Source organism: Lissotriton helveticus, chromosome 8, assembly GCF_964261635.1.
Source record: "Lissotriton helveticus chromosome 8, aLisHel1.1, whole genome shotgun sequence".
Lineage (NCBI taxonomy): Eukaryota > Metazoa > Chordata > Amphibia > Caudata > Salamandridae > Lissotriton > Lissotriton helveticus.
In genome coordinates this window covers 1,146,818,710-1,146,837,749 of record NC_136069.1, presented here as the reverse complement: position 1 = coordinate 1,146,837,749, position 19,040 = coordinate 1,146,818,710, and the positions used below count along the sequence as shown (strand labels likewise).

At 48.4% G+C, this 19,040-nt stretch overlaps 1 protein-coding gene across 2 annotated transcripts in view; it reads left to right on the top strand.

Annotated features, from left to right (window-relative positions):
- TBC1D8 (TBC1 domain family member 8) overlaps window positions 1-19,040 on the top strand; it is a 559,729-nt gene that overhangs the window by 258,450 nt on the left and 282,239 nt on the right. For both annotated transcript variants that reach the window (XM_078658030.1, XM_078658029.1), the window contains exon 3: window positions 620-738. In XM_078658030.1, the coding sequence (XP_078514156.1) occupies window positions 620-738 (119 nt within the window). The remainder of the gene's footprint in view (window positions 1-619; window positions 739-19,040) is intronic.

The window sequence follows — 19,040 nt, the reverse complement described above, 5'->3', positions numbered from 1 at the left end:
TTGCCTAAATATATCAGTGGGGTCTCATTTCGGTGTGCTTTTTCATGGTGGCTGGACGGACGTGGTGAGGAAGGATGCCATAATTAAACACTTGCATAGTTCCTATGCCCATATCATCGTACACCGCTGCATTATGCATCAAATGTAAAAAAACAAAATGTCTACTTTGAAAAATAATCAGTGCTTCAACATGGTCTGCTTAAGATGCTGTGAGGTGGAACCACCACATGCATGCCTTTTATCGAAGGCCATTCTCCTGTAGCATCTGTGGTTTAGTTGTATAATTGGGACTTTCCCTGGATCTCATGTTAGGCACAGACTGTACAAAACTACCCCCCCTCCCCAGTCTTATGCCTTTGCCCACAAAAGTTTGTGCTTACATAGCAACCAAATATCAAAAACTGTAGTAGCAATCACCGTTAAGCCAAGGTAATATATAAATGCTAAAATAATAAAATGTGATCATCATTTCAGTGCCTATACAAATGGTTTTAGGTCCTGCCACGAGAAGGCAGGGGATAGAATGGAATCTAAATATTATGAAACCGCAGGGTGATAGGCCATTGGTCTATTTCATTGCAGCAGGTATATTATATATTTGTGAAATCTGCTTTTCTAGGTGCCACTGTGGAGGAAATCGATCAGCACTGGGAATGGCTGGAACAGAACCTACTCCAATCACTGTCAGTCTTCGATAATACGGAAGACATTGCAAATTTTGTCAAGGGAAAAATAAAGGTAGGAAATTGGTTTAACTTATAATGTACAAATTGGTGTATAGTGCATGCAAGATAATTAACACGTAGATCACTAGAGAGAAACCATGATTTAGAAATATTTTTCTCATCACTGCTTTGTCAATGTTTTATATTTTTTGCTTTACATTTAGATCTAATAATCACCTATTCTTTGACATATCCTGTACTAGGATGGATTGTAAACCAGAACTAGAATAATATAAACTGGGATTCGTATTCTACAACCTTGTGTTGCCCTCAAAATGCATATGGGGCAGTGGGAGTCAGGAGCGTGCGGGGTTTATTGACATTCCCTCAAAAACCAGAGCATTTTCAGAGTGCATTGACCAGTGCCACAAAGTTTTTTTTGTTTTTGTTTTTTTTTACACGTGACAGAATACTGCCAACTTTAATTTTTACTGAGTGCGCCTGATAATGTGACGTTTGGATAAATGTATGTAAATGTAGGTGTACTTATATAGCGCAGACCTGTCACCCAAAGGGCATCCTGGCGCTTGCTTAGGGAACCCGTCCTGGTATTCCCCTGTGAGAAACCCCGGCAGGGTGTCCACAGGGTGAAAGCCAGGCATCCCGCCACGAGGGGCCGTTGTGGAGATTAAGCAAGCTATTGCCCAGAGTCGCAGAGTGTGAACCCGTGAGTCGAGGAGGCACCGGGGCGAGAATTATCGAGTCCGTGGAATTTTTAGCCCAAGACCCGCCGGGCGGGGAATTGAACCCTGGTCCAGGACCGATCTCAGCTTCCGGGTCTGCTGCCTCTAACCCCATAGCCACACTTCTCCACTGGATAATCATAGGGGTAAAAGCAACGTTTGCTAGGCAGAATAAAAAATTGGTCGGTGAACTGACGGAGAGGGAATTTAGCTTGCATGGGTGTAAGGTGACCATGCAGAAGCTCAGACTAACCATATCAAAGATTGGACTTGGAGTTCAGGATTGTGATCGCCTCTATGCGCCCACACAACTGCAATGGATGGTGAGATGATTCTTTAAATATGCACCCACAAGGGGCCAGGTATGTCCTGGTAGACGCCCCAGAAAAGGGGATATCTGCTTTTGAGCCCTAAGAGTTAGCTGTGGTTTGTCTCTGCTTCTAGGAATGACTAGCCATTGCTGATGCAGATGCCTGAGCAGGTTGGCCAAGGCAACCACGTACTTTCCCAATATTATTAGTGGTCATCTCGCGGGTTGCGGAACAAGAGAGAGAATGCAACCTAAAAGTCTGGAAAAAGGGAGGATTTTAAAACACATTGTGTCTTATTTGATGCTGGAAAACGTATAACAGTTCAAGAGTTGACATGAGCTTATGAACAGGGGCGGTTGGTCACATAAAAAAAATGGAGGGGCACACAGATAAGCTCACAAACGCTCACACACCCATACAGTCACAAGCATAAACACGCCCACACAAAGACACACCGTCAATCACACACCTAGTTAAGAAGGCAAAATATATAAACGTTTCACTTACCTTACAGCACGCCCTCACTCTCTCCAGTCCGGGGCTCTGACTCCTCCGAGGGCAAGATGACTTAAGAAGGCAAACTGCACCTTATCCAGTCCAGCCGCTGCTCAGAGCAGCGTCTGCATTGGCTGGAGCAGGGTGCCTCAGCGCTCCAACAGGCACTGGAGCCCTTGGCCTACTCCCCAGCTGGGTTGGAGAGTTTGAATTACGCATGTCGGTTTGGCCGTAGCATGGTAGCCGGCCAAACCAAAATGGGCAATTCACACTGAAAGGCCACTCCTCTTTGCTGCCAATCACTTGACAACAATGACTGCCTTGCTTTTTCTTATTTATGCTTCTTAATTTCCTTCTGTTGTTGCCTGGCTGAGTGTGTTCAGAGTATCACTGAAGATGGGGAGCTTGTCTGCAAGATAATCGGGGAGGGCTGGTCATACTAGCTTTGTACAGGATGCAGTTGGTTTTGAAGATGGTGCGGGCTGGCAAGGAGAGCAAATGGAGTTCCATCTCGATGGGGGTCTTGTGGCAATATTTCTTCTGGCCCTGGAAGAGACATGCTGCAGTGTGTAGGATACCCTTAGTATGAATGTCATTTGGGTCACTTCTGCACATGGTCCCGAAGCTGGGACAAACCTACCTACTTTGTACCAAGACTGATTTCTCTCAATCAATCAATCAATCAAAGCATTTATAAAGCGCACTACTCACCCGGGGGGGTCTCAAGGCGCTAGGGGAGGGGGGGGGTCCACTACTGCTCGAACAGCCAGGTCTTGAGCTGCTTCCTGAAGGCAAGGTGGTCCTGGGTCAGGCGGAGGTGGGTCGGGAGGGAGTTCCAAGTCTTGGCGGCCAGGCAGGAGAAGGACCTTCCTCCTGTGGTGGCTCTTCGGATGCGGGGGACGGCGGCGAGGGCGTGGCCGGTCGATCGAAGCTGGTGTGTGGGACCGTAGAAGTTGAGGCGGCTGTTGAGGTATCCTGGGCCTTGGTTGTGTAGGGCTTTGTGTGCGTGGGTGAGGAGACGGAAGGTGATTCTCTTGTTGACCGGGAGCCAGTGCAGATCTCTCAGGTGTCCGCAGATGTGGTTCGACGGGGGATGTCCAGGATGAGTCGTGCTGAGGCGTTCTGAATCTGCTGGAGTTTCTTCTGGAGTTTGGCGGTGGTTCCGGCGTAGAGCGAGTTGCCGTAGTCCAGTCGGCTGGTGACGAGGGCCTGGGTGACCGTCTTCCTGGTCTCGGTGGGGATCCACCGGAAGATCTTACGTAGCATGCGCAGGATGTTGAAGCATGACGAGGAGACGGCGTTGGCTTGTCTGGTCATGGAGAGGGAGGAGTCCAGGATGAATCCCAGGTAGCGTGCGTGGTCTGTTGATATGGGTGCGCTGCCCAGGGCGGGGGGGCCACCAGGAGTTGTCCCAGGCGGAGGGTGAAGATCCCAGGATGAGGACTTCCGTCTTGTCCGAGTTCAGTTTCAGGCGGCTGTTCATCATCCACTTGGCTACATCTGTCATCCCTTCGTGTAGGTTGGCTCTGGCGGTGGCAGGGTCGTTGGTGAGGGAGAGGATCAGCTGGGTGTCGTCGGCGTAGGAGATGATGTTGAGGTTGTGTTGGCGTGCGATGGCTGCGAGGGGGCTCATGTAGACGTTGAAGAGGGTTGGGCTGAGCGAGGAGCCTTGAGGAACGCCGCAGATGACTTCGGTGGCTTCTGATCTGAACGGGGGGAGGCGGACTCTGTGTCCTTCCGGCGAGGAACGAGACGATCCATTCCAGTGCCTTCTTCTGGATTCCGACGTTGCTGAGGCGCTGCTCTAGGGTACGGTGGCAGACAGTGTCGAAGGCCGCAGAGAGGTCTAGGAGGATGAGGGCCGCTGTTTCTCCGTTGTCGAGCAGGGCTCGGATGTCGTCGGTGGCTGCGATCAGGGCGGTCTCGGTGCTGTGGTTGGCCCGGAAGCCAGACTGCGAGAGGTCGAGGGATCCGTTGGTCTCGAGGAAGGCGGCCAGCTGCTTGTTGACGGTCTTCTCGATGACTTTTGCAGGGAACGGGAGCAGCGAGATGGGGCGGTAGTTCTTGAGGTCGGTGGGGTCGGCTGATGGCTTCTTAAGTAGAGCGCTGAGTTCGGCGTGCTTCCAGCTCTCCGGGAAGGTAGCAGTGTCGAAGGAGGTGTTGATGATGTCCCGCAGGTGGGGCGCGATGACAGCGTCGGCCTTGTTGAAGACGTGGTGAGGGCAGGGGTCGGTCGGAGATCCGGAGTGGATGGAGTTCATCGTGCGGATGGTGTCTTCGGTGCTGATCGGGGTCCAGGTGCGGAGGGTGGTGGTGGGGGGCGGTGGTTCAGTCTTGGCACGCGTCGGTTGAGTGCTGAAGCTGTTGTGTATGTCCACGATTTTGTTGTGGAAGTAGGAGGCGAGGGAGTTGCAGAGGTCTTGCGAAGGGGTGATGTAGTTGTTTCCGGCGTTTGGGTTGGAGAGCTCTTTGACGATGTTGAAAAGTTCCTTGCTGTTGTGTGCGTTGTTGTCCAGTCGTTCCTTGAATGCAGTTTTCTTGGTGGCGTGGATCAGTTGGTGGTGTTTTCGGGTGGCGAGCTTGAGGGCAGTCATGTTGTTTGGTGTTGGGACTCTGCGCCAGGCTTTCTCGAGTGCTCGGCAGTTCTTCTTGGAGCTCTTGAGTTCGTCGGTGAACCATGGGGCTTTCTTGCTGGTGGGTCTGCTAGGCGGGGTCTTCAGAGGGGCGAGGTCGTCTGCGCAGTTGCTGATCCATTTTGCGAGGTTGGTGGCCGCCTGGCTTGGGTTCGTAGCGCTGGTGGGAGGGTTCATGCTCAGGGAAGTAGCGAGCGGGTCGGCTGTAATCTTGTTCCAGTTTCTGCGTGCAACCTGTTGCTGGTGGTGGTGCGTCGTGGTCCTTCTGAAGCTGAAGTGGACGCAGCTGTGGTCCGTCCAGTGGAGTCCGGTGGCGTGGCAGAAGGTGATGTCCTTGCTGGATGAGAACACGGGGTCGAGTGTGTGTCCGGCGAGGTGGGTGGGTGTGGTCACCAGTTGCTTGAGACCGAGGTTGGCGAGGTTGTCCAGCAGGGTGGTGGTGTTGCGGTCGTTGTTGTTCTCCAGGTGGAAGTTGAGGTCCCCGAGGAGGATGTAGTCAGCGGAGAGGAGGGCGTGCGGGCTGATGAAGTCGGCGATGTCTTCGCTGAATTGTGTGCGTGGTCCCGGGGGTCTGTAGATGAGGGTGCCTCTGAGGGTGGTCTTGGGGTTGACGTGGATCTGGAAGTGCAGGTGTTCGGCGGGTGCGAGGGTGTCGTCGGTGTTGGTCGTGATGCGGATGGTGTTCCTGTGGATGATGGCGATGCCTCCTCCTGTCTGGTTGACGCGGTCCCTCCGGATGATCTTGTAGCCGTCCGGGATGGCGATGGAGATGTCGGGCGATGAGGAGGCGTTCATCCAGGTTTCCGTGAGGAAGGCGTGTGTCTGTGGATGGAGCGGGTGTTGAGCAGGATGCACTTGAGGTGGTTGCGGCTGGTGTTCGGCTTGGTCGGTGTTGGTGTAGTTCAGGTCCGGATGCAGGCGAACTTGCAGGAGTGGCAGCAGAAGGGTCCGTGGGTGCGTCTCGGGGTGGCTTGATAGCAGGCCGGGATTCGCCCGGCGTTGAGTGCGTAGAGTTCGGTGGCGTCGTAGGTCCGGCTGGTGTCTGCGGGAGACAGGGGTCCTGGCACTGGGCGCGGTCCAGGCGCGGACGGGCGCAGACGCGCTTACCTTTGGCGCACCTTCGGCGCTCAATCGGGGCTCCTGCTGCGCGCGTCCGCTGCGCGGTCGCTCAGGGGGCGTCATAAGAAGGAGCCGGGAGGGCGGGTCAGCTGGGTGGCGGGAGCGGGGCGGCCAATGGGCAGGAGGGGGGCGGAGTCGTCGGAGGTCTGTGGCGGGAAGGGGGACTGAGGGCAGCTCGGCAGCGGCTGGGTCGTCCGGCGGCAGGGAGCGGCACCCAAGGAAGGGGGAGGGCAGCAGGAGGGGGGAAAACAGGGGGCAGTCGAGGCAAGAGGCTAATACAAAAGGCAAAAGGCTAACACAGGGAAAAAACACAAAGGCGGCACAGGAGGCAGCAGCGAGGCAGCAGAGTAGCTCAGCAGAGCAGCGGGCAGGAGCAGCGGAGTTGGGGCGACCTCGCCTGGACAGGCTCAGCGGTCACTCTTGGTCCAGGAGATGGAACAACACATCAGCATGGCTTATAACACTTCCGTGCCTTTTTTGTTTTGTTTAGTTTGATCTGTTTATTAGTTTCTTTTCATAAAACAGTTACAGCAGGTAATGAGCAGTATAATAATGCCGGGGTATCCACAAATGATTGTGCATTAGAAACATCTGAGTAAACCAGCATTTCTGATCAAATTTACAACACCATGGTGCAGAACTTAGTGACCGTATACAACTTACAATGGGGATGAAGTACACTCCATAAAGACCGGGCATAAAAAGTGGGAACAAAAGATTGCAGTATAATCTGCTACATGCCATGTTAATACCATCAAACATACATATGAATTGTATAACCTTGAGCAGCTATGTCGCTTGGGGGAGTAGTAAAACGGATAATAAAAAGTCAAATCGAGAAGGTAAAGTTAGGAATAGGAACAAGAGAGTAAACAAAAGAGGTTCGCTGTCGTTCAATGCATTATCAGTTCGCTAGATGTTAAATACCAACATCACATGAAATTTCTGTTTTGCCTCACTCTATACATCACAGTATGTGCACTCAGGAACATTACAAATAATGAGACCATGGCCTGTGGATATGTTCTTGCCCAAGTGCGAATCACGCCTCGTAAGTGTCACCTGAATCCCTTTCAGGGCGCAGTGCTAATTGGAGGGCCGTTAAGAACAAGTCTCTACTGGACGAAATAGGGAATCTGCACAGAACCCGAGTATTCTCCCTGTGGAGGGACTCTCCTTCTGCTCTAGCCCAATTGAGTATAGAAAGCGACCAGGCCAGTAGGGACCGTGGTTCACTGGATTTCCAGCATCTTGTGATGAGATGTTTAGCCACCACGAAGCCAAGGCTCAAGAATCGAGCAGTGGCTCTGTTTCTTGTGCTTGTGAATATACCGAATATGAAGACTTCTCATGAATTTGAAAGATGTCTGTCAGTGCATTCGAACAGGTGTCTCGTCACCCTCTCACAGTAATGTTGCAGTTTGGGGCACGACCACAGCATATGCAAAATGTCAGCATCATGATGACTGCATCGGGGACAGCTCACACCCTGCCCGTGAAAGTATCAATTAATGTTGTCCGGTGTAAGATGTGCCCTATGCATTATATAGTACTGAATGAATCAGAACCTGGCGTTACAGGCGACCAATGTAGGGCTTGCCAGTATCATATTCAATTTCCCAGGTGTGCATGGCCGAGCCAAATCGGTCTCCCACCGATTTCGCATGGAAGACAAATCAGTTGCTGTCTGCATGCGTAGTGCGTCTGCAAACCACCAAGTAAGATGTTGTCCCTCACCCATGAGGTGAATGTACTGAAGTGTAAAATGTGTTTGTAGCTCTTGTGTAATTTCTCCCCAAAGGCGTTGCAATTTGCCAATCCAAGAGGCGTGACCAAGGAAATAACCGGTGGCATACCTTCCTCCTGTGTTAAGGTATCATAGCACATGAGTGTACCATCCCGGTATAGGTCATCTAAGGTATGAATGCCCGCCACATGCCAGGCTGTGAGGTCAGCCGGCAGCGTCCTCCTGGTACCTCTAGGCATACCCAGTAATGGAATTGCTGGGGCATATGCCGTAATATGTTTGGTAAGGGATAGACAGCAACGAAAACAGCGGTACGCCACCTGCAATAGCAAAGGAAGAGGCTTGGACGACTTGGTGCAGGGGTGAAACAGGTGAACTAGAGTATCTAATGTATAAGGAGAGCCATGCTCTTGTTTGTCCAACAAATGTAGCCCACTACCCAACGGGCCGCCCACTGTATTTGGGATGCTAGATAGTAATGTTCTAAATTGGGCACCGCTAACCCTCCATCAGCTGACTGTAAATGTAGCTTCACGAGCCCCACTCCGCAACGTGATATGTTCCATATTAAGTCATGGAGCATGCGCTCGACGGGCCGAAAAAGGGAGGGGGGTAGGTACAGCGGTAAATTAGTGAAATAATACAAAACCTGTGGGAGCACCACCATTTTGGTAAGCACTACCCTCCCTGCTACCGAAAGAGCAAGTGTTTTTTCCAGAATGCTATCTGCGATATCAGAAGGGTGAGTGCCCTATTAAGGTTGCCATCCAGTAAGTCTTGATCAGTATGATAAATCTAGACACCCTGATACTGAAACATAGTCGGCTGCCAAGTAACTGGGACATCACAAACCATGAGTACCAGATCTGGTGTATTGTGGACAAAAGGAAACAGGCATGATTTCCCCCAGTTGACATGCAATCCAGACATGCGTGCAAAAAGATTAAGTATGTTAGTTATGTTATTTGGGATCGATCCGACATCTCTGATGATCAACAACAAACCATCCACATATAACATTATTGCGTGCATGTCCTCACCCAATGGTATACCCCAGAGTCCTGCGGAGGCGCGTATGGCTAGGGCCAATGGCTTGATGGCCAATGAGAAGAGAAGGGGAGAAAGAGGGCAGCCTTGTCTGGTGCCCCTGTGCACTTTTCTGGGCTTCCAGTCCGGACCCGCATGGTCGTTCTGCCTTATAGAAGCTTAACTAGTTAGATTAAATGAATTCCATATCTCGGTAAGACATTGAAGAGGAATGGCCACTCAATGATGTCGAACGCTTTTTCCAAATCAAGTACTAAGCACCCATATCGGGGCCAAGTGTTTGGAGCGTATTGCATTATGGGGAAGAGTCGGCGCAGATTGAAAGAGGTGGATTGCGCCCGAACAAACCTGTTCTGATCCCTATGTATAAAGTAGGGTACCAGTGGGGCCAATCTCTCTGCTAACACTCCAGCCTGAATCTGGTCATCTGCATTTAATAGCGCCAGTGGACGGTAGGGCCCCATTTGGGTAGGGTCTCTATCAGGCTTTGGTAAAGTGACCAGCGTAGCCTCACAGAGGGAGTCCAGTAGATGTGAGGAGTGGAGTGCCTCCTCATACATCCGGTGTAGCTGCGGAGCCAGGAGGTCTGCATATCCTTTATGAAACTGAGATGGGAAGCCATCTGGGTCCGGCACCTTCCTGGAAGCTACGGCGTGCATCATGCCGTGGATCTCAGCAGTTGAAATTGGGGTGTTGCACTCCATCGGCTGATCTGTGGTCAGCATGGGAAAAGGAAGATTTTCTAAGAAAGAACCTGTGTTCGATTTAGACGCCTCTAGTGCTGATTGATATAGGTTCGTGAAATGGTGAACCATCTTCTTATGCATTTCATGTTGTGTATAGCGCATCACACCATCAGGGGATAGCAGTGCAGTAATAGGTCTTACCGGCTGTTCCTATCGGATCAGCCAGGCAAGAAGGGTTCATGCGCGATCAGCTGTCACGTGTAACCTAGCTGAGTGTGCTATGTAGTTCAGGCATCTTAGTCGTATGATTAGTGTTGCATGCGTTTTCTATGCATCCGCTAGCTCTGGAGTGCAAGAAGAGACGTAGGAACTTGTCTCAAGTGTTATTAGAGATCGCTCCACCTCTAACAATTTGTTTTCCACTTGCCCTTGCATACCATATCTCAGACCAAGGCAGCATGTTCTCAGTGTTACCTTTAGTGCATCCCACTCCACCAAGGCCGACGCTGCCGTACTCGTGTTGTGTTCAAAATATTCTGTAATGGCAGTAATAAGGGACTTACAGATGGCAGGCTGTAGATGCTCTGTGGCAACCTGGGAGGGTTGTGTGTCCCAAGCAATTATTATGTAGTAAGGTTTATGGTCTGAGTGGGTGCGACCCAAGTAATCGGTATTTGTGATGGAGGGTTACAGGTTGGATGTGCTTAGAATTCTATCTAGATGGACATGTAGTGCATGCGGGGAAGAGTAAAGGGAATACATTTGCATCATGGGGTTGCAATGTCTCCATATGTCCACCAATCCCCATGGCCTTGTCGAAGTGTTAGCAGAGGCTGACGTGCAGTGCAGTGGGGGGGAGGAACGATCTAAGTCTGTGTCTGAGACACTGTTAAAGTTCCCACCTATCAACCATGGCAGGTCACACCACCTGGAGAGCACCATTGATAGTGACTGCAAGAAGGAGCCCTGCTCAACATATGAGGGATAGATGTTATCCAGTAGGAGGTGACGATCATCAAGTCTTCCCCTGAGGAAGACATACCTGCCCTCGGTATCTGCCACCAACTGTGTCAAGAAAGGGGTTCCCGGGCAGATCAAAATCAACACGCCAGGAGCATATGAGGAAAAGTCTGTGGCAAATACTTGCCCCCTCCATCTATGTTGCAGCTTGGACGTTTTTAATGAGTTAGGTGTGGTTCTTGTAGGAAGGCATTTTGAGCATGTCTTTTAAGGTTTGAGTATACTGCATAACGGCGGGAGGGGGTTCGCAGGCCCTGAACATTCCAGGTGATGATACGTTGACTTGTCATGTAATGCATGTGTGGTAGAATGTGAGACACCAGAAACCAAAAGCATAAATGTGTCTATTTCGGTAGGCGACAGCAAGAGTCCACAAGGAGCACATGCAGCAGAACCTAAACAACCTGACCTTAAAACTGAGCGCCAACATGGCGGTTTAACAATTCTAAAAGAGCGGTCCTTACAAGAGGGAATGGCTGCCCAAACCAAGACTCCAGCTTTGTCAAACAAGGTGGACCCCCAAGGTATCTGGGTAAGAAGGTGTGTAACCACACAGAGCACTTAAAAGCAACATCCCCCAGCATTGTTAAAAGCAAATATAAAGCCACTGGAGACAGTCCAGACATGAATCAAAAGATTATCTCCCTCCAATACCCTCTGTTCAGGAGGCCAGGTAGGCACTCATTTGCTTCCTACAGAACCCGCCCAGCCCAAGCATAATCGAAACATACCAAGTTCAGGATACATGTAAATAGGAAATTAGAAGGACTGGAAAGAGCAGATAGCAGTTGGAGACAAGCTACATGTCAAATAATAGCATCGGAAATCTGCGGTGTAATATACGGTAAAATCTGTGAATTAGTGTCTGATGGGCAAGCCACTGAGGATTCCTCCTCTCCGGACGATCGAGCGAATGCTGCGTCTTTATCAGAGTTGTTAAGTGTATCGAATATCCGTTCTGCCTCCCGGACACACTGCTGCCTCTCCCTGATGATTTGCTGCAGGTTCGGGACTGCGATCTGTTTAGGTGGACTTCTTTTTCCCTGCTGACAGAGTGATTAAGGTGTGCCTCTCACAGCACTCCGCTCTCCACCCCTTCCACTCGGTCGAGGACCTAAGAACTGTCCTGATGCCTCTAGCCAATCCCAAGTGTCCTGTGGCGTATTGAAGAACTTTGCCTTGCCACCATGCAAAGTCTCGCATGGAACAGCAAGGAATATTGGATATCAAGCTGTCAGAGCTGCTGCTTTACTACTAAGAAGGCGCCGCGTTGGCGCTGCACCCCTAGGGTGTAATCTGGGGAAAAACATCACACGTGCATTTTCCAGTCTGATCTTCTGCAACTTCCATGTTTCATCTAGTATTGAGTCTCTGTAACGGAAGTGTAGGACCTTGAAAATGAACAGACAACGTCCCGAGTCAGGCACAGGTTTCCTTGAAGGAATGTGGTGCACCCTTTCAACAGTGAAATAAGGGGAGGATGCTCTCTGAGCCACCACTCCACAAATGCTACTGCATCTTGGCCCTCCGCCCCCTCTGGTAGGCCAATTAAACTAACGTTGTTGCAACTCTAGCACTCCTCTGCATCCTCAACCCTGTCCTCCAGGTGACGAATTCTGGCCTCACAGTCCCACAGCTGTTTTTCCACCAACTCAGTAGCAGGCTGCATCATCGACAAAGTTTGCTCTGTGACCGCTACTCGGTCAGACTGCTTTCTGTGGTCAGCATGGAGCAGTGTGAGGTCTTCTGCCACACTATCAATTTTAGATTCAGTGAGACAAAAGAGCGTTTTATAGCGTCCAGTACAGCGTTGAATCTGCCCCCAGAGGGAGTGTGCTGATCTTGGGAGGCTAGTTGTTTCTGGGCTACACAGTTGATAATGTATTTCAACATCCAGGAGACCATTACCATTGTGCATGAGTGGGTGTGCAGTGCTGCGACAGCAATCAAAATGAGTGGTATCCAGCACCCTACATCACCAAACAGAGCAGCATCACGTTCATGGAGGAAGGTTTGTTACTGTGTGGCAGATGCCGTGAGATAGCAAGGGTTGGCCCACTAAGGGAAATTTTGCCAAAGTCCATTACTCTGAAGGCCCCCCAGCAGGAGAGCGAGATCTATGCCCCCACCAGTTCGATTGCTCACAGGGGTACCCACCAGAGGCCATAAGTGTCCGAGCATTTACTCTTGGGGCCTTAGTGTCGTGATCTGCAGCTCTGCCGGTCAAGTGGCCCACGACAAGAAGCACATGAAGTGCAGCAGCAGAGTCCGCCTGATCCTTGGCAGCACATTCTGCAGGCCCGGGGCCGTCAGCGGAGGAGGGGCCTTCCTCCAGTCCAGCGTCCACCTCAGGGCATTCATAGGCTGCAGCTGCAGGCACCAGCATCACCGCGCAGCCACCCCCACCTCCAAGCAAGCCCAGTCGACGCACAGGCAAACGCTCACACGCTCGACTCCAGTCCCCGCGGTCCAGTATACCGATCAGCGGGCTGTCCACAAGGTATGAGAGGCTCGCTGACCTCACCAGATGTGCTTAGCTTGTGTGCTAGGCAGGAGAGGAGCTGGCACTCAGTCCCGGGTCACAACGCTTCTCAGTTATTCCCCAGCCACGGCCTTCTCCAGTTCACTCCGGCCTCCCTAGCTCCAGGGGCCGCCGGGCTGTCTTCTACAGTCGGGGCTCAGACATACCTGCAAAACCACGGCCACCGTCCCTCTGTCGCTGTTCACAGCACCAGCATGGGCTGCCTACCGGTGCCACTCACACCCACTCGCAGCACTCCATCTCACTGTGCCATCATCGTCAGGCCGTCGGCCGACACCAATGGCAATTCGGGCAACGCAGCCTGATTCTCCCCACAGAAGCGGCTTGGTGGGCTCAGATGAATGGCTGGTGTGCCGTGTACTTTAGAATGGTGCTCCGTGGCTCAGTAATGTATTGGATAAAGGGGACAGGTAGCAAAGCGGGGCTAAACGCGTCCACCATCTTTCTCCTGCAGGCCTCGCCCCTTCAACCTCCTCACCTTTTCTTGACTCAAAACATTTCAGTATGTAGACTTCCTGCTGTCATTCTTAACCCCTTCCCCGCTCATGACGAGCTCAGCTCGTCATGAGTTGTGCCGCTCGCACGCTCATGACGAGCTGAGCTCATCATGTAACGCGGCTTTTTAAAAAAAGCCGCGCAGCGTGAAAAAAGCAGCCGCACGCATGCGGTTAAAATCCTGATTATGCTACTGGTTATACTTTTCAAACTATGCCAGCGCTGCAGTATCCTTTTGGAAACTGGTATTGTATTAAGAGTTTGTGCTTGCTTTATACGAGTCCTGAGCATCCAATTCAATTGTACACTGTGATTCTCCTTTGGTCAGAACCGTTAAAAATATTCAGTTCTAGTGAATGAACATCTATGGTGTCTATATCTCCATAGATGTCATGTAGTCAACAAGGTCGGTCCCCTCATGTTACCCAACAATTCAAATCCATTTGAGATGCAGAAGGACCTCATTTTCATTTGTTTGCAGTCTGTCAGAGCTTAGCCATCTGTTTCCACCCTGAGGCTGTGACACTAGGTTAGCAGTGTTTTCCTCAAACGAACTCCAAGATTTCCCAAGTGGATTGAAACTCTTGGCTGATGCCAATATGAGACTTAATGGCTTCAGTTCTGATGTTTGAAGGAATAAAAAATTATAAATAAATAACAAATTTTTTAAATGTATACACACACACACATATATATGTATGCACCTACATACATACAGACTGATCGCCTGCACTTCAAGCAAAGGAGATCAGCAGTCTTTTTTTCACAGGCAATTGATTTAATGGCACAATCAATTGGGTTCGGCTCCCCTGAGCCTTGTTCACAACAGGGGCGCCATATTAGCTCATCATTTAAATACCATAACCTTTAGACAATTCATAGTCATTGACATAAACCATAAACAAAGGAAAAAAACCTTTAAGTAAACAGTATGCAATCTTCAAATAATCATAGAATACTCTTGTTATTTAAAGTGCTTTGTGTGGAAAACCAACAAATTACATTGTTGTTCACTGATCAACATAATATTATTGGTCTGTTACCTCAACATAATCATATTCATCCTTCATGATTAGAACATTTGCAACACCCCTAATGGGGCTTGATTAATATGATTACTATAGCTTCATTTAATCACCAAGTGGTATTTCAAACAACATTAATCACCTAAATTAATCACATTCACATCCATGTGATTACCCATCAATGAAATAGTATACCATCTCAATTTAAATTCATTATATCACCTCAGTGGGTAATTCAGTCTGTCTCGGACTGTTTGTTGTAATCAAATCTGAATGAAAATTAAATGCACACTAAATTTGAATTTGCAAAGCTGGCATCTTATTTCAGAGGAGTTAAAAAAGCGAGTGATATTACTACAAAAAACTATATACCTTCTTCTTCTATATTCAGCCCATTGGGCTCTTTGCTGTTTATTTTTAGGATAAAGCAAACACAAGGAGATGATGGAAGGAGTGCTAAAAATTTTCATACACTCACCCCCAGTCACAGATCTGGGTTGAATCTATCCTCATTCTTTAGGTCACTTTGCCACCTCAGTTCAGACTCAGCTATATGCAAATCAGTCTTGGCCCTGTGCCTCATGGGAGCAGTCCAGCCCAAACTGCCAAGGCAGGTCTTCCATGGACCGGAAACCAGCATCCTGGGACCGATTTCAGGGTAACATCCCTCATCAGCCAGGCTAGCTTGAATCCAGGGGCAAAGTGAGCAAGGGACCCACGTCTGGGCATACCCTGCCAACTTAGGGCGAACAAAGCAAACACAAGGAGATGATGGGTGGAGTGCTGAAACTTTTGAGACACTCACTTTTTAGGATAAGCTTGGCCTCCAGTCTCCTCAGTTCTTGTTATCTATTGTCTCACCTTAAATGTTTAGGTGCATGCACTAAGTCGCTGTATTGAAGTTTGCCAAAGACACAGGAGGGATGAGACCAGTGTTTAGAGTATGTTGTGTCCAAGTTTCTAATGGCCCTAAAGTGTTGCAGTATACACTTATATAACGGCATGGTTGTACTTCCTATATACTTCTTAGGGCATGGCCACACTACCATGTACACCACAAAACTAGTTTTGCATGTGATTCTCTCCTTAATAGCTATATCTTTTCTGCATGGTGTGTCAAAAGTAGACATATTCAACACATGCCTGCATGCCTTGCAGCGATAACATTTTGCAATACTCTCTTTGAGTGTCAACCAAGTTTCTTTAAGTTTCACTGATTTGATATCACTTTTTACATGATTATCTCGCATAGATGTAGCTTTTCTATAGCTAATCAGTGGGTATCCCTTCAATGTGAATGTGCCGTTATCCCGCATGATATGTGTCCGCATACCATCACAACGCATTTCATTCCGCAAATACCATTACTCCGCATTTTATTATAACGAAGCAAACACAACAAAAAATCTATTTTATAAAGTAAATATACATTTATCAGGCATTTCTTTAGAACGAATACTTTTACAACGAAAAAAAAGTCTTTAAAAGGATTTTTTATATTATTACATAATTAAGTTATTGGCACGGGATAGTGGTGAAAATAGGGTTTTAGGGTATTCAATATACTTTTTATTCTGCATCTTTGAAAATCAATAAATATTTAATTAATACGTTTTCAATTGTATTAATATTTCTATTTTTCAAGCTAATCCTTCTTTCAAATATAATCAATATAAATAAATAACATCTAACTTACCTTTCCGAAGTTATGTCCTGCATCCGTTCCCGAGTAAAACTATTGTTATAACGGTTTTCCGGTTTCGTCAAAATTATTTATTAACATAAAAGAGAGACAATTTTTTTCTACATTACGCGACACATACCTTTCTATCAGCTTCAGCAACTCTAATATTCTTCTGCCACTCCACATCATTTTTTACTCTCTCCGTCCTTTTTTCAAAAATATAGTTTCGTCATTTTTTTTATCACTATTTAAATTCATGAACAAGGATGTTCGCCGTGTGTAGTAACAGATACACACAACATTCATTTGGTAAGTCACTTTTTTGTAAATAATATATGTGAAATGTCAACTTCTTATAATTTTAATTACTTTTTATAGAGTAGTTCTATCATGGAAGATTTCTTTACTTTTAATTCCCCTTTTATTAATAATTAAATCAACCTTTCAGAATGCCATTAATTTTTCTCAAACCCCCTGCACCATTATATATTTACCCAAACAAACTTAGACGTGTCAACAAGACCCGACACAATATAGTAGTGGAGTCAGTGATATCAGAGGTGCAGACTTACTTAAAGGAAGGAAGATGGGCAACTTTTGAGTCTCCTTGCATGTATTTCATATTCCGCTTGCGGAGTAATCGTATTGCGGAGTGAGAGTATTCTATGTGAATGTATGTGCGGAATTAAAGTATTCGGAAAGAATGCCTTTGCGGAGTAAAAGTATGCGTGATATTTGTATTCGGAATAAAAAAAATCGTACTAAAGGGTTACCCTTCAATGTATGTCCTTTAACTGGGTCATTCTTCACCAGGTGCCAGTATCTGTTCATGGCTGCTCTAACTTGCAAATGTTGCTGATTGTACGTGGTAATGAATCTGTGCTGTGTCTCACTATGATTTGAGCTTCTTATGAAACAGAGCTGCTTCTCTCTTAATCGTCCTTGCTCTAGTAGAGTCTTCTTTTATGATTTCCCTTGTATACCCTCTTTCTTCAAACCTCAAACATTTCTTTCTCTGTTGTCATACTCGGTTTCATTGCTGAATAATCTGCTCGCTCTGTAAAACTCCTCAGAGAGTATGATCCTGATAAGCGAGCGTGGGTGATAGTTATCGTGCGTATGCAAAGTGTTGTTCCCTGCCATGGGCTTTCTTTTTTTTTTTTTGTTTTAAAACCTTTATTAGCGTCAAAAGGATATACAAGTCTAGGCCTACAACCAAATCGGCCGGCCTCAATATGTAAAGCAATCAGAAGTTCCAAGGCAAACATTACAGAGTCAATCAGCAAGAAGCAGAGGCAATACAATCGTAAAAAGGGGGAATATACCTAGGAACCAGAGGGCCAAGACACAGGAGCAAAAAAGGTTAATTTTATAATATGGGGATAAGGCGTACGACAGGCTCACTTTCAATATAGAGACGTCCGAAGTCCCAGAACCAGCCTCAGCGACAATAAGGGGGTATGGGGCCGCAATACAGGAGAGGCAACACAATTCACACAGGAAGATCGGGATAATTTAGACATAATCGACACTTGAACATTATCATCGTTACATGCCCACCACCCAAACCACAACTAAGCCAGAGCAGAGGGATCGGAGAAACCTTACATCAAAACTAACCCGTCATAGTGACCTCTAGGAAAAAGGAGGGAGGGGGACGGGGGCGAGGAAAAGAGGGGGAAGAGGGGGGAAGAGGGGGAGGGGAGGAGGACCAGACGGAACAATGAAAAAAAAAAAATGAAATACAAAAACGAAAGAAAGAAGACACGCCGACACAGGCGTCCCGTGGCGGGAGTACAGGAGAAAACAGGAGTATCAGCACCAGTGAGGGTACAGCAATCAAGAAGAAAAGCAACCGAACCATAAAAGGAGGGTTAACGACGCCACACACCCCACCCCGAACACACCACGGGAGGCAGGGACAGACGCAGCATTTACTATAAAGAGATACAAAAGGGCCATAGAACCATAAAACAAACAACAAATAGAACCCAACCCACCCATCCCACCCTGCACCCCTGTAGAAGGCTATGGCCTACCCTTCAGACAGCGTGCCTGTCGCCCTAAACCAGAACCCGAAATATAGCAAGAAAGAAAGAAAGAGAGAAGAACGGGACAAAAAGAAACAGAAACAGAAATAAAGAAAACAGGAGGGAGGAGCATAAGAACAGAAATCAATATGGTCGGCCGCCGCCCTCCGCCCAACCAGACAATCGCAGCCAAAAACAGACCAGGACGACACCCCATCAAGCGCCATAAAACTTACAGAGGAGGGGACCACCCACCGCTCTATGGGTACAAACAACTGCGCCACTAAGTCGTATACCCATAATCAACCAGGAGTCGTGCATATCACCCCCATCCCTCCCGAACCACAAATCCCACCCACCACATGACAGTGTAAAATGAGATACTCAATACAAGACCAGCACACAATCGAAAAAAAATGTTGACTACCATGTAGACATGGGGGGTAAATCGGTCCGCAAGTGAGCAAAAGTCCGAGCAGAGAGTTTAAATGCATCAGCAATCGCAGCACGGGTGATGAAGAACAGGAGTTCAGTTTCGCCGCTTGGGAAGGCGAGGGGGTCTCTGTAGTAGACAAAGGCGAAGCCATCGGAGCAGGTGCAGGCGGCAGTCCACCAATATTTCCAGGCATCCGAGCCGAACAGGGCCGCGGCACAATGTCCAAGTCCCCGGGGTCAGAACCTCGAAAAACAGGGAGCGCCAAAGTCACCGGCACACAAAATGATCTTCGATCAGCGGCAGCAACACTTGCAGCAATCGAGGGGGGCGAGGCAATGGAGTCACTGAAACAAGAGGGCGGC